This window comes from Triticum aestivum, chromosome 3D, assembly GCF_018294505.1.
Source record: "Triticum aestivum cultivar Chinese Spring chromosome 3D, IWGSC CS RefSeq v2.1, whole genome shotgun sequence".
In the NCBI taxonomy this organism is placed as follows: Eukaryota; Viridiplantae; Streptophyta; class Magnoliopsida; order Poales; family Poaceae; genus Triticum; species Triticum aestivum.
The window spans coordinates 505,698,736-505,714,058 of record NC_057802.1 but is presented as its reverse complement, the minus strand read 5'-3'; the positions used below and the strand labels follow the sequence as shown (position 1 = coordinate 505,714,058).

The 15,323-nt window shown below is 47.6% G+C and overlaps 1 protein-coding gene across 1 annotated transcript; it reads right to left on the bottom strand.

The window, feature by feature from the left end:
• Positions 1-7,403: 7,403 nt before the first annotated feature.
• LOC123080041 (PTI1-like tyrosine-protein kinase 2) lies at positions 7,404-11,344 on the bottom strand. Its single transcript, XM_044502896.1, has 9 exons — positions 11,220-11,344; positions 10,208-10,330; positions 9,819-10,069; positions 9,542-9,668; positions 9,137-9,410; positions 8,292-8,424; positions 8,095-8,181; positions 7,818-7,980; positions 7,404-7,738 (listed from the first exon to the last, which is right to left on the bottom strand). The coding sequence occupies exons 2-8, from the start codon at positions 10,299-10,301 to the stop codon at positions 7,843-7,845; spliced, it is 1,104 nt and encodes a 367-aa protein (XP_044358831.1). The 5' UTR covers positions 10,302-10,330; positions 11,220-11,344; the 3' UTR covers positions 7,404-7,738; positions 7,818-7,842.
• Between the last annotated feature and the right edge of the window lie 3,979 nt (positions 11,345-15,323).

The following is a 15,323-nucleotide window of genomic DNA, read 5'->3' as shown; positions in this document are numbered from 1 at the left end:
GTTGAGCACTCGGTACCACATGTTCATACACAAAATGGACTTGCCGAGGCATTGATTAAAAGAATTAAATTCATTGCCCGACCGCTCCTTCAGGGTTGTAATTTACCAACTACATGTTGGGGCCACGCGGTGTTACACGCGGCTAATCTCATCAACTTTCGACCATCGGCCTACAACATCCACTCTCATGACCCGCGCACTGCTGAGACTGAGAGAGAAGTCCAAAAGATAATAGATTTGCGGTCTTTAGCAAATCAACTGCCCGACCACTTTAGTGACTTAAAGACTGTGACAAAATCGCATGTGCACGCGCGCAATGCACCGGAAAGGGTTGAAATACCGAAGAAAAATGATGGTATGCCCGCTCCCGTCCAAAGGCCTAAAAGGACGAGAAATCCGGCTTCTCAAATCCCAAGTACTCGGGGACGCCCGACGAAAAAGGATAAGAGAGATTTATCACAGCCTGTCGCCAAAGTACCCCAAATTGAAACGGGGAGCCAGTCGAGACCTGGCACAAGTACGGAAAATTCAGTGCACGAAATTCCGGACTTAAACTTTCCCATAGAGGAAACACCCAGCGGAGATGTGAGCGCACACATCGGCGCGGGAAATCTAAAGGACCTTGCTCCCATAATGGGAAATTTGGTAGAGCAAGTGTTTGCGCCTGATGCGCTCCATGACGAAATGGCCATAAATTATATTTATACGGGGGAGTCCCTGAACCGAGCAACGGTGATTATCGACATCAACTTTGCTATGAAAATTGCCTCAATCATAGATCTTGACCCTGAGCCTAACACGCTCGCTGATTGCAAGAAAAGGTCGGATTGGAAAGATTGGCAGCAGGCAATTACTGCCGAATTATTATCTCTCAACAAAAGGAAGGTGTTCGGACCAGTTTGTCGAACTCCTCCCCACATTCGCCCTGTTGGCCATAGGTGGGTTTTTGTTCGAAAGAGAGATGAAAATAATAAGGTAGTACGGTACAAAGCAAGGCTCGTTGCTCAAGGGTTCACTCAACGACCAGGTGTTGATTTTGAGGAGACTTATTCCCCAGTCATGGATGGAGTTACCTTTAGATACTTGATCTCGATGGCAGTAAACATGGGCTTGAAAATGAAACTAATGGATGTTGTCACTGCTTACCTATATGGTAACTTGGATTCGAACATATACATGAAGGTTCCAGAAGGTATCCCTGTTCCGAACCATGATAGAGCAAATAGGGGTCTATACAGTGTTCAACTTCAAAAGGCACTGTACGGACTCAGACAGTCTGGTAGAATGTGGTACAATCGCTTAAGTGATTTCCTTCATGAGAACGGCTACACGAGCAATAAAGATTGCCCATGTGTTTTTATACGGCGATCCCAAGATGGATTCTGTATAATCTCGGTGTACGTGGACGATTTAAACATAATCGGTACACCTGAGGATATTGAGGAAGCGAGTTCCTACCTGATGTCGGAATTCGAGATGAAGGATTTGGGTAAAACCAAGTTCTGCCTAGGTCTGCAACTTGAACATTCCCCTGATGGGATTCTAGTGCACCAGTCGGCCTACACCCAGAAGGTGTTGGAGAGATTTGGATTTGATAAGGCATATCCTTCTAAGACCCCGATGGTCGGAAGATCTTTACAGCCAGACAAGGACCCGTTCAGGCCAAAGGAAGAGGGGGAGGAAACTCTGGGACCAGAGGTTCCTTACCTGAGTGCAGTTGGAGCACTCATGTACCTCGCTAATTGTACACGGCCAGACATTGCTTTCGCCGTCAGTTTGCTTGCTCGGTACAGTTCTGAACCTACCAAAAGACATTGAAAAGGTGTCAAGGACGTCTTCCGTTACCTGCAAGGGACCAAAGATCTTGGTCTATTTTATAAGAGGAATCAAGACCTATCTATGATAGGCTATGCCGATGCTGGGTACCTGTCGGACCCGCATGATTGCAAATCGCAGACTGGATATGTTTTCCTTTGTGGTGGAACTGCGTTTTCCTGGAAATCGTCCAAGAAAACACTTGTGTCGACTTCCACGAACCACTCGGAAATCATGGCACTATTCGAAGCGTCAAAAGAGTGTGTATCGCTTCGGCGGATGATCGGCCACATTCAACAGACATGTGGGCTGAACACCATACAAACCCCTACCATTATCTATGAAGATAATGCTGCTTGTGTTGCACAAGTCCAGATGGGTTATGTGAAGAGTAACCTCACAAAGCATATTAGTCCCAAGTTCTTCTATGCGCATGAGCTGCAACAGTTGAACGAGGTAAGAGTTTTGCATACTAAGTCCTGTGACAATCTTGCTGATATGTTCACTAAATCATTACCGGCATCAACCTTAGAGAGGTGTGTGCGTGGAATCGGTATGATGAGACTTAGAGAGATGCAAGGTTCAGGGGGAGAAACTTCACAAACTCGTCGCTAAAATCTCAATCCTGATGATCGAGTACTCAACTTGATGGTTGAGTGGATTGTACTCTTTTTCCCTTGAGTGAGTTTTCCTGATGTTTCTCACACGAGGTTTTTGACGAGGCAATTCGTGCAATACAACAACGTATACTGTGTGCTCTTTCTCCACATTTTTTCCCATTGGGTTTTTCGGAGTTTTGAGGCATGGATATACGGATAATTACCCAAGGGGGAGTGTTGGGAAACCGGGGCGACCGAGTGTGGCGGCGGCCTCGTGCGTATCGCACGGGCTAGCCCCTCCCGTTTCCCCCAGTTTACGTTAAGTGGGTACTTATCCCTTGACCCCTACCCCCTATATAAAGCAACGAGGAGCCATCATTGTAATCCCTGATCATTGATTAATAAAGCTGGTCTCCTCCATCTCTCTGTGTCATTTTTACTTTCGCATACTTCGACTACTTCGTCTACGACGCTCGCTCTCGCTCCGCAACCTCGGACCGGACTCGCCGGCGGAGTTGCGGAACAGTTGGTCCCTACAGTGCTGTTTTGGTTTCTCTTCCCAGCGTCCAAAATGGGCTGGCCTTTTCTCGAAGGCACATCAAATTGACGCCCAGAGCGTTTTATTGGAGCTATTGTGGTTTCCTTTTATCGGGAGTTCTCGTGGTTTCTGTTCGGTCGTGCGTCCCGAGTAAAACGGGAGCACCAGCTACGGTTACTCCTTGGGCGGAAACCGCAGTCACTTTTCTGTCGCTCAGACCCGTGTATCTATCCTTCTCATTTTCTCTCATTCATTCTTTCTCTTTTTCCTTCGTCGCGCTTCACCATCCCAGCCGTCATGTCACTCCCTTGACGGAACTCTACTTCTTCATCACCCTGCTTCTCCTTCATCGTCGTTCAACCCATATCCTCCAACCACCCCGTCAGGTACTATCCGCTGCTATACTCACCATGCACGGCAACTGTTTGATGAATTGACGGAGCTAAAAAAGTTGTTCCTTCTTCTTTCAAGCAATGAATTCCGATTTGGAGTATATATACAAACACTATGTTGAATCGTCTGACGGCTCATCCGATAAGGAGAACTACACGGATGAGATAGTAATGATGCAGGCGGTTCTTGAAGACGTGGAGGGTTATCGAGTGCTCAACTGCAACAGGGCACGTGGCCATTTGACACTAATGGCCGACTACTTTGCCCCTGATGCACTCTTCGTTGACCGTTTTCGCCGGCATTTTCGGATGCGCAGGACTGTCTTTAATCGTTTGTACCATGGCGGTCCTATGATGACTACTTTGTCTTCAAGAAGGACGTCGTGGGAACGATTGGATTCTCTGGTTACCAGAATGCACGGCCGCACTCTTGATGCTTGCATATGGCATGGTCTCTGAATCGTGGGAAGAGTACCTACGGGTGTCTGAGAGCATTTGCGGAGATGCCATGGTCAGGTTTGCAACTGCCGTGGTCGAGGTGTTTGGACCTCAGTACCTGAGAGAACCAATCGTGGCAGACACCGAGAGGCTCTTGGCAATCTGAGTAGCAAGAGGGTGGTCCGGTTTTCTTGGATCTCTTGACTGCATGCATTGAAAATGGAAGAACTGTCCGAAGGCTTTACAAGGGCAATATCAGGTTCATGTTAAGAAGCCCACCATCATTATTAAAAGCGGTTGCATCACATGATCTATGGATTTGGCATGCTTTCTTTGGCATGTCCGGGTCTCATAATGACATCGTGATCACCATTGCTTGCGAGGCTAACTGAAGTAAAAGATCCCCCTTGCCACTATATTGTCAATGGACATGAGTACATATCTGGTTGATGGTATCTATCCTGCGTGGGCTACCTTTGTCAGTACCATCTCTAATCCAGTTGGCTAGAAAAGTATTACTTTGCTCAAAGACAAGAAGCAGCTAGAAAGGGCATTTGGATTTCTGCAGCCCCGTTTTGCAGTTGTTCGTGGACCTGCTAAACAATGAGATCCGGAGACCTTGTGGGAGGTAAATAACATGTTGTGTGATCATGCACAACATGATCATCAAGGATGAGGATGAGGATGCTGCCGCGGCTCTAGAATTTGAGAAGATGGGTGATCCTATAGAACTTCCATACCAGAATCCGACCACATTTGAAGAGTTTATTCAAATGCATCAACAAATCCCGCATCGACCAACTCACAAGCAGTTGACTGAATATCTGATTGAGCATTCGTGGGCAGTTAAAGGGTACAACAATGTAGGAATGTAATATTTGAACCTTTTTAAATTTGAAATGCTACATGCAACTATTTGAACGTTTGTACTCTATGTATGCGGCTATTTGAACGTCTGAACTCTATTTATGCGGCTATTTGAACGAGCGGACCTTCAAAAAAAACTAGGACGGATGTGGGAGGAAATTTACGAGTCGGCGTTGGAGATGGGCATCTCTAAGGCGGACCCGTAAACCTCCCGCAACCGTCCGGACCGCGCTGTCTGGACCGTGGTAGCCATCCAACGCTGACCTGTATCGGTCCGCGAGGCGGTCCGGACGCGATTCCTCCTGCAAATTGGAAACAAAAGTGTGGGAGGTTTGCAGGAGTGACACCCGAAATTTAGGACTCCGACACCCCCGGCCCACCCAATCCCCCCTCCCGGTCCCATTTCCTTCCACTCCGCCCCTTCTCCCGCTTGCTTTGCATCCGCACCCTCCATCTCCACCGCCGCTGTTGTTCGTCTCCGGCCGCCACAGAGGCATTGCGGGACGTCCGCAACCAACACCAACGCGCCCGCTCGCCGTTTCGACGGAGCTTTCAGCCCTGGAGCCGTCTGTACCCAGGTACACCTCGCCCCCTGTCGACGACCTCCATGACGGACACCACGTCCCGCAGGTGTTCGGTCAAGTGTCATTGAGCTTATTTTCAAATGCTATATCGTTTTTAGAGTACGAAGGATGATGAGCTACTCGACCATGGAGGATGAGTTGTGTGATGCGTGGTTGGCCGTATCCGCGGATTTCATAGGCAGGACCAGAGGGCCGCCCTTCTGGGATCAAGTGCATGAAAAGTTTCAAGCGGGAAAGCACATTGCGCCCTACGACGTGTACATCATGCGACCCACGCAACGTGAGATAGTTGTCGTATCGCTGGCACGCTATCCAGGTCAGCGTCATCAAGTTCTGCAACTTGGTCACTCAGCTCGAGGGAAGGTGGCCATTGCACGCGAGCATGGGGTAGATGGTAAGTTTTACTTCCTCTTGCTAAACTTGTTGATTGATACATTCACTCAATGTTGGTCTACACATTATATGTAGCCTGCACGCGCCGCCGTGCTGTACCACAGGTAAGAGGGACGGTCATTTACGTGCACACACTGATGGATGAAGCTGAAGAGGAGTATGTGTGGGAGGACATGATCCGTTCCTGAAAACTTGGACATCCGGGATCTAGTCGAATTTGAGATCTTGTTGTACTAAACTTAATTTGCATCCTATGTGTGGATGATTTGTGCTATTTTCTATCCGAATTATGATAAATATTGGCTAGTTTGCATGAATTTCGTCCGATTAGTTAAAATACGGTTTGAAATGTATGCATCTAGCATTGGATAACTTCCTCTAGTCCGAGAACGGATGCATGAGGTTTTTTGCAAGTTGCCGTTGGAGGTGCCCTAAGAGCAACTCTAGCAGACCCCGCATTTTGCTGAACTGCAAACTGTGTTTATAGTTCGCATGGGGGCGCTTATGCAGGCCGAAAAACGCGGCGGCAAAACAGAAACCGCAAACAAACCCGTAATATTTAAAAAAAGTTGATTCGCACGAGAAATTTAAGCAACAGCTCGCCGGAGCTCGCTCGGATAGATGGTTCTTCTTCCCATAAGTTCGTACACATCACATACATACATATAAAAGGTCGCCGCAGCTAGACAGGGCCTACGCTACCGTACCACTACAACAAAATTGAGCTCACCGGAGCTCCTGCGGTAGCTGCCCACCGGCGGCGCTCAGTCGGAGTCGGAGGAGTCGAGGTCGACGTAGAGCTTCGCCTGCTCCGCCTTCATCACGCGCAGGTCAGCCTCCTTCTATGTGTGCGCCTGCGATGCCGTGACGCCCGTCTAGAAGAAGAGCTGCTCGTACTCGAGCTCACGCCGGATGCGCTCTTCAATCTCCTCCTGCTCCCTCGCCGACCTCTCGAGGACGACGCGCTCGAGGAGCTCCTCCTGCCCGGGGGGAGGTAGTCCTCGGGCCCGATGACGCCTCGGCACGGCGGCGCATCGGGCACGGCCTCCTCCGGCTCCCTCTTCACCGCCTCCTCCGGCTCCCTCTTCACCGGAACGAGCCGCGAGCTCAATGCGCCCCGCGGACCAGTTGCCGGAGGAGGCGTGGCAACGACGGGCGAGCTCGCGATCGAAGTCCTCGAGCTCGCAGCGATCGAAGACCGACGGCGGCCGGGTACTGCGGTTGAGCCACCGGCGCACCCCCCGCTTGCGCGCGACGTCAGATCTAGCGCGGCGGCGGCGCTCCGCCTCGTCCCCAGAGTCGTCCATGGCTTTCGCAGGCTCGCCGGCGGCGACAAATCGAGCGGCGCGGTGGGGAATTGAGGGCAAACGCGGCTGCAGGGGGATAGGGTTTGGACCCACATCCGCCCCGCAAGCCCGCAGTTATACTAGTTCGGGGGTAGCGTTCGCAGGCTGCGGCAAAAATATTTACGAGCCGGACACCAATGCAGGCTCTGCTCTGGCCAGAATAATGGGCCGAGCCCGTATAATCGCCGGAATTATGCGGGTTCGCCCTGGATGCGGGGTCTGCTAGAGTTGCTCTAACGATGTAAACTGCAATAGGCTAACCGTTGGATGCGAGGGGGCAGCACTGTAAACCAGTTGAAAATACCGTAGTTGTTCCCACGTATGCGGACTACACGATCTTAGTGAAGGATCTATAATGAGAATCAAGAAATCATAACCCCAAGGACGGTAATAGAGGAAACATTGTTCCTCAGCTGATGCACGGCCAGGAGGATCGTAAGAAAGGTATTTCGTCCCTATAGTTAGGCCAGAAGTAGCACGACAGGAAGTTCTACAATCCACCCTCAACGAATGTGAAAAATGCAGATATTGTTCTCTACAGATAATTCCCAAGTTTTAGAGATATACTACTAGAAAAGGACGTCTCTGTGTTCCACCAAAGCCACACGTCTTAATTTAGTTAGTTATAAAGTGATCTGACAAGGCTCCAATTTCCTCATATCTTCTTGACTTGCATATCATCATCAGCTTTCGGTAAAAGAGATAGCAGCATGAGGCAAGCGGACGGACTATCTTCGTGCAGGCCATCTTCAGTTAAAGAGGTATCCTGCGTGACGACACAAATATAACTCTTAGCACCTTAAACATGCGATGAGATATCCAATGACAGAACCGTATGGACTAACTTATTTCTTTGGTTAATTCTGTGGATCAACTGTCCAGAGCTGCTGCTGGTGCAGGTGGAGTTTGCCTGCTCAAGGTAAGGGGAGATAAAGCCTTCACCACAATGCTCATGCTTGGACGGAACTCGGCTTCATATTGCACACACAGAGCTGCTACCGCCCCAAGCTGTATTAAGGTGCGAAGGTGAAAAGTGTGAAAACAGATGGAAGAGTAAGTTACAAGTTGTCAAGCTAGTGGGTATACAAAAGAGGGGGCAAGAGACAAGAGGAGTAGGGAGACCTTTGCAAGTCCCTTTGGCGGATATTCACCCTCCAACCGGGGATCTATGCAACCCTTCACCTTGTCTTCGGTTAATCTTGGTGTAGCCTGCACAACAGAAGCTATATGCTCAGAGAACTGGTTAACAAAGTCCGCAGTGAAGGATGGGGATGTGTCTTGTTATTATGAGAAATAAGTAACTATGATGTGAGCATTACCCATGTAACCAAGCTCTGCTGCCCTCGAGGCGCTGTATGGTCCACAGGCTTTCTTCCTGTCAGAAGTTCCAAGAGAACAACCCCAAAACTATACACATCACTCTTCTGGGTCAGCTGACCAGTCATTGCGTACCTAGAAAGTTTATATTATTACAAAGCATTAGTTATACAAAAACAGTATTCTGTACTATCAGAATTCTGTAGACAATTGCATCACTTCAAGAAAGGTTTTATGTAAGGAGTACCCCCATATTAGAGTGGTTACTGCTAGGTAGAGTTTACAAGTTTCTGGCCAGTAACAGTAATGGTTAATACTCCCTCTGTTCCATAATTCTGGTCGTGGTTTAGTTCAAATTTGAACTGAAACCACGACAAGAATTATAGAACTAAGGGAGTAGAAGATAAAATACATAAATATTTGTGGCTGATTCTGCCCAAGTACAGGAAACTGGGTTGCCTCCACCTGGTGAACTTGATTCTTTTTCAGATTGGTAGTTGAGTATAAACCAGTTTTATCTGGTCAAACAAAATCCGAACAGAAGAGAAATAACAACAGGCCGATGGATTCTACAACGACACAAGTTTCTCAGCATATTGCTATAAATGCAAAGTGCCAAAATGTACAAATAAATGCCAGGGAATGATTAAATTCTAATGTTGCTGATAGATGTGCTTATCTGTTGACATTTTTTAACCGCTGCTTTGAACAAGCAATGCAATCGATTTTATACAGAATTAACTAGACAAGTTCACACTCCAAAGAGAACTATATTTTAGCAATAAAATAGTTATCAAAGTATTAATTCATCACGGATTTGGTAGTTTGAAAGTATAGGATTCTGTACTCTGGGGCATGATAACCGAAGGTTCCCAACACACGAGTAGAATGCAACCGAGCAGCCATATCTGGAGCCTGATTTGAAAGATTGAAGTCTGCAATCTTGGCCTTGAAGTCCTCAAATAAGAGGATGTTGCTGGATCTAACATCTCTATGTACAATAGAAGGCTGGACCTTCTCGTGCAGATATTCAAGTCCTTTGGCAGCATCAACAGCAATTTTCATTCGCTGCATCCAATTAAGTGGTGGACCAGGTTGTGCACCTTGTACTCCTTTTCTTCCTGTTAGCACAAGTTAAAAACATGCTTACAAATAATCCACAATAGCTGTACCACCCCAATCCCCAAGTTCCCAACGAGAATAGGAAATTTTGTATCAAACTGTGGAGTATGATGGATATGCATAATCATACCATGTAGAACATCATGCAGAGACCCCATGGTGGCAAATTCATAGGCTACTATGCGAAGGTTACGCTCCATACAGTATCCCAATATATCTACGAAGTTTTCATGTTTCAATCTTGAAACCAAGGAAACCTAGCATAAGAAAGTATGGATCATTGCTGATGGACTCTCCGTGCATTTTCAGAAAAATATACATATTTAAAATTAGAGAACACTTCATGCATTAAGAAGTGTCAGATGTATAACCAGAAGAATAAGTCCAATCTTCAATAGTAAGCCAACCTGAGTCGAGAATTCTGATATGGGCTCATTTTCAGTAGCATCAAGTTTCTTCACTGCCATTTTTGTCCCATTATCAAGGGCAGCGTAGTACACTCTCCCATAAGACCCTTCGCCTATTAAAGCCTTTGCCCCAAAATCATCAGTCTTTTCTATTAATTCATCCAAAGATAGAACAGGAATATTGATAGAGGGAGCTGAATCTTGTGGCTCGGCTTTCACAGTAGCAGAATCTTTCAAACCCTTTTTCATTCCTTGAAAAAACAGAGGAAATAACATCAAATTCTATGTGGTGAATGTCAGATAAATGACCAGAATAGAGTTTTAAGTTTAAGTGGCATGATAACTGTAAACTAGCAAGCAAATGATACAATCAAGGTAAATAAGTGTACCATCTACGTTATTTGTTGGGGCCTTGGCCTTGGCACGCCCATTTTCATTCTCATCAAACTCAGCGGCTTGACAACAAATGCAGCGACGCCACATTACTCTCCCTTTGCCTTGTTTCACCCCTACTACAGAAAGCACATAAATGAATTTTATCAGGAAAAATATTACAGGATTACACAGGAGCATATTTATTTAACTTTAGAGCACTGATGTCATCCCTAATCAATGAAGCCTTCTAGAACAACAGCATTTGAACCACCATATACGTTCAGAAGGAGCATAAGTTTTAAAGTTCTTTGTTCGTTTAAGTGGTTTATGTCAGCACTTTGAAACATCAAAGTTGTTCCCGATGACAGCAAAGCATTTCCATGTAAGAAACAAAATCTGAAACAACCTAGAACCAGAAATCATCTCACTGATTAAAAGCGTAAATCAGCTAGACTTTGCTCTATCTGGGACCAATGAATTTGCACATATACATATCACATCGATCATACTACAACACGGGATTTCTGCAACCATTTCAACTGAAAATAAACTGCGCCGTCTGACAGAAATTCTCGTCCCAAACTACAAAAATCACCTCGCATAAACTCCAAACACTGCAAATTTCATCACCAAACTAGTCATCCGCGGCCTCACTACACACAGCCTACACCATCGCCGACAACAACTTGAGAAAAAACAAGACAGGCAGTGGCTGGCCGACTAGGAGCGCCGAGATCCAGGGCATCGAACCATGATCGCAGAGAACCTTCAAACCGCACACCAAACCTAACAAATCGCTTCCCCACCACAAACCCGCGCCTAACCCCGGTCAGCCGCGGAGAGAGAGAGCGCGCGCGTGGCATCCCCGCCTGCGCCGAAACGCCGACCGCCGCAAAAAACGCCGTCGGGCCGATTCGATCGCGGGCATTTCCGCGAGGCGGGGCGCGGAGGAGGAGGGGACAGCCGAACGGAGTGGGAGGCGGCGGGATTCCGGGGAGGAGGATTTTGGGGGCGCGGAGACCTTACCTCGAGGGGTCGGCGGCGTTGCTTACTTTTGGTCGGCTTCGTCGTCTCGGGGGCTGGGAGGAGGCGGAGACGGAGGCGGTGGTCGCGTTTTTATAGCGTTTCGCTCTTTTTCCCTTGCCTTTTTGAACTGTTAATTTCTTTTCTTTTCTTTTTGTTTTGTGTGTGTGTTTACCTTCGAGCTGGCGAGAAAACGGAACGGCTGGATGTGTCGCTGCTAGTGGGTCCCAGCGGGAGGATGCTAGTACATGCCAGTGAGCAGTTTCTAGATTGGGGGCACATTTCACGCGTCTACGGTGAGTGCCGGCTTTTCTGTTGGGTTTTGCAGGTTCAGAGATGCCAACGAGACCGAGAAGCATCTAAAAAATTCTCTCGAGAAAAAGAAAAAAGAGGAGTCTAAAAAAAGTTTTGAAAAACGCCTTACTTTTTTCCATTTAGCTATTTTTCAATTCTGCTCAGTCCCGCATGCATCGTGATGATTTTCATGTCATTGTCTGGTCTTGCACAATAAAGATTGGTAATACAACTAATACCAAATTAAAATTCACTTAGATGTTGATTAAATACTCAAAAGTATTAAAAACAAGATTGAGAAGCAAAATGTGTTTCCTTACTTGCCGTTACTCCTAGACTGGTCCCACAGATCAATACTAGTTTTTCTTGTGCAATTTGTCCTCACTCGTGCATATCTGGAATCAACTTCTCAATCAGTCACCCATCCTAAAATTGCTCCACGCTAAACACACTTAACTTTGAAGTTCTTTCCGAATGGGCTCTCGAAAAAGGAGAAATTATTTATTGTTATGAGTAGTCTATCATCCCTATTAAGCCAGACTATCACATACATCCCTACTCAAAGGAACTGACGTCTTCGTCGGCCCACATGAACATTCTTCTTGGTACATGTCTGTGCGTCCAGTCCAACACATGTGGCATGTCGTGTGCCACGACTGGTCACAAACGTCATGCACAACATGACTGTGCACCTGACCCGCAAACATCCGTGTAACCACGAGGGTCGGCTCTGATACCAACTTGTAACGCCTCGGACACACCTGCCGGTTACTGGCCGTTACTCCTGGCAGGATCTAGACTGACCCACGGATCAATACTAGTCTTTCTTGCACTTTGTCCTCACCGCGCGCACCAGAGACCAACTATCTACTCGGTCACCCATCCTGAAATTTGCTCCAAACTGAGCATGCTTAACTTTGGAGTTTTTTTTCGAATAGACTCCCGGAAAAGAAGAAAGTCCTTATTGATATAAGTAGCCTATTTCCACCCTCCTGCTTTCGTGCCCGCCCTACCCATGCCAACCTTCTTCCGGAAGCAATGGTTTGACACCGACGTAGCCCTGCCCCGGCTATGCGTCGCGCATAGCCTGCCTTGTCACTAGTTTCTTCCGCAGACGAAGGGTACATCCCCGCCCTCTCTGCATCGCCTTGTCCTCCCCTTCATTGGATCTGAGACGACCAAGGCCCCTCTTCATCAGATCCTGAAGCCACGGGCCCCGATGCCGCCGTCCGTCACCGTTGCGGGGATCCAGCGGTCACCGTCGTTACCCTCGCCTAGGCGGTCGCTGTTGTCATTTTGCAACAGAACCTTTGTTGTGGTCAAACAGATCACAACAATGGCCAAGTTGCAAACCTAGGCTACAGGGAAGGTTGCTCTGGAGCTATCCGATAAAAAAAGATCCCACAACCACAGATGCGGTAGACGCGCGCGGAGAAATCAGCCAGGTGAACACGAGCTTTTCCTCAAAAGAAAAAGCACCGGTGGTTGTCAAACCATCGTTTTGTCCATTTGGTCAGCTGGGCACGTGTTGGGATTGGCATTCTGGTCACCTGTTGCTATGAGCCGATCTCTGTCTTTGTGGCATGTAGCGTTGCCGCGTTAAGGATGCAAAGTTGCCCTGGACGCAGTCGCCGTCGCCTCCTCTTGAGAAAAGAACTTAGGGTTCATCCGCCTTCCGCCGGCGCCGACGGTCCGTCTTGTCTCCGGTGGCCCTAGGGGCCATGGCGGTGCGGTGGGCCCCGACCCTTGCCGGGGGAAGGATCTTGCTCCCGTTTTTTGGTGTTTTCGTGAGTTCGTTTAGGGTTTATGTCCTACTCAGGAAGATGAGGAGGTGGCTGTTGGGGAACGTAGTAATTTCAAAAAAATTCCTACGCACACACAGGATCATGGTGATGCATAGCAACGAGAGGGGAGAGTGTGTCCACGTACCCTCGTAGACCGAAAGCGGAAGCGTTAGCACAACGCAGTTGATGTAGTCGTACGTCTTCACGATCCGACCGATCAAGTACCGAACGCACGACACCTCCGAGTTCAGCACACGTTCAGCTCGATGACGTCCCTCGAACTCCGATCCAGCCGAGCTTTGAGGGAGAGTTCCGTCAGCACGACGGCGTGGTGACGATGATGATGTTCTACCCACGCAGGGCTTCGCCTAAGCACCACTATGATATTATCGAGGTGGATTATGGTGGAGGGGGCACCGCACACGGCTAAGAGATCAAGAGATCAATTTTTGTGTCTAGAGGTGCCCCCCTGCCCCCGTATATAAAGGAGCCAGGGGGGAGAGGTGGCCGACCAGGAGGAGGCGCGCCAAGGAGGAGTCCTACTCCCATCGGGAGTAGGACTCCCTCCTTTCCTAGTTGGAGTAGGAGAAGGGGGAAGGGGGAGGGAGAGAGGAAGGAAAGGGGGGCGCCCCCTCCTTGTCCAATTCGTACTAGAGGGGGAGGGGGCGTGCGGCCTGCCCTGGCCGCCCCTCCTCTTCTCCACTAAGGCCCATCTTGGCCCATTAAACCCCCGGGGGGTTCCGGTAACCCCCGGTACTCCGGTAAAATCCCGATTTCACCCGGAACACTTCCGATATCCAAATATAGGCTTCCAATATATCAATCTTTATGTCTTGACCATTTCGAGACTCCTCGTCATGTCCGTGATCACATCCGGGACTCCGAACTACCTTCGGTGCATCAAAACCCATAAACTCATAATATAACCGTCATCGAACTTTAAGCGTGCGGACCCTAGGGGTTCGAGAACTATGTAGACATGACCGAGACACGTCTCCGGTCAATAACCAATAGCGGAACCTGGATGCTCATATTGGCTCCTACATATTCTACGAAGATCTTTATCGGTCAAACCGCATAACAGCATACGTTGTTCCCTTTGTCATCGGTATGTTACTTGTCCGAGATTCGATCGTCGATATCTTAATACCTAGTTCAATCTCGTTACCGGCAAGTCTCTTTACTCGTTCCGTAATACATCATCCTGTAACTAACTCATTAGTCACAATGCTTGCAAGGCTTATAGTGATGTGCATTACCGAGAGGGCCCAGAGATACCTCTCTGACAATCGGAGTGACAAATCCTAATCTCGAAATACGCCAACCCAACAAGTACCTTCGGAGACACCTGTAGAGCAACTTTATAATCACCTAGTTACGTTGTGACGTTTGGTAGCACACAAAGTGTTCCTCCGGTAAACGGGAGTTGCATAATCTCATAGTCATAGGAACCTGTATAAGTCATGAAGAAAGCAATAGCAACATGCTAAACGATCAAGTGCTAAGCTAACGGAATGGGTCGAGTCAATCACATCATTCTCCTAATGATGTGATCCCGTTAATCAAATGACAACTCATGTCTATGGTTGGGAAACATAACCATCTTTGATCAACGAGCTAGTCAAGTAGAGGCACACTAGTGACACTCTGTTTGTCTATGTCACACATGTATTATGTTTCCGGTTAATACAATTCTAGCATGAATAATAAACATTTATCATGAAATAAGGAAATAAATAATAACTTTATTATTGCCTCTAGGGCATATTTCCTTCAGTCTCCCACTTGCACTAGAGTCAATAATCTAGTTCACATCGCCATGTGATTTAACATCAATAGTTCACATCTTTATGTGGTTAACACTCATAGTTCACATCGATACGTGACCAACACCCAAAGGGTTTACTAGAGTCAGTAATCTAGTTCACATCGCTATGTCATTAACACCCAAAAAGTACTAAGGTGTGATCATGTTTTGCTTGTGAGATAATTTTAGTCAACGGGTCTGTCACATTCAGATCTGTAAGTA

Coding starts and splice junctions, on each gene's coding strand:
- LOC123080041 (XM_044502896.1), bottom strand. CDS start 10,301: ATGTGGCGTCGCTGCATTTGTTGTCAAGCCGCTGAGTTTGATGAGAAT. Junction 9,669..9,818: donor TATCAGAATTCTCGACTCAG/GTTGGCTTACTA, acceptor TTCTTATGCTAG/GTTTCCTTGGTTTCAAGATT. Junction 8,182..8,291: donor AGCAGAGCTTGGTTACATGG/GTAATGCTCACA, acceptor TCTGTTGTGCAG/GCTACACCAAGATTAACCGA.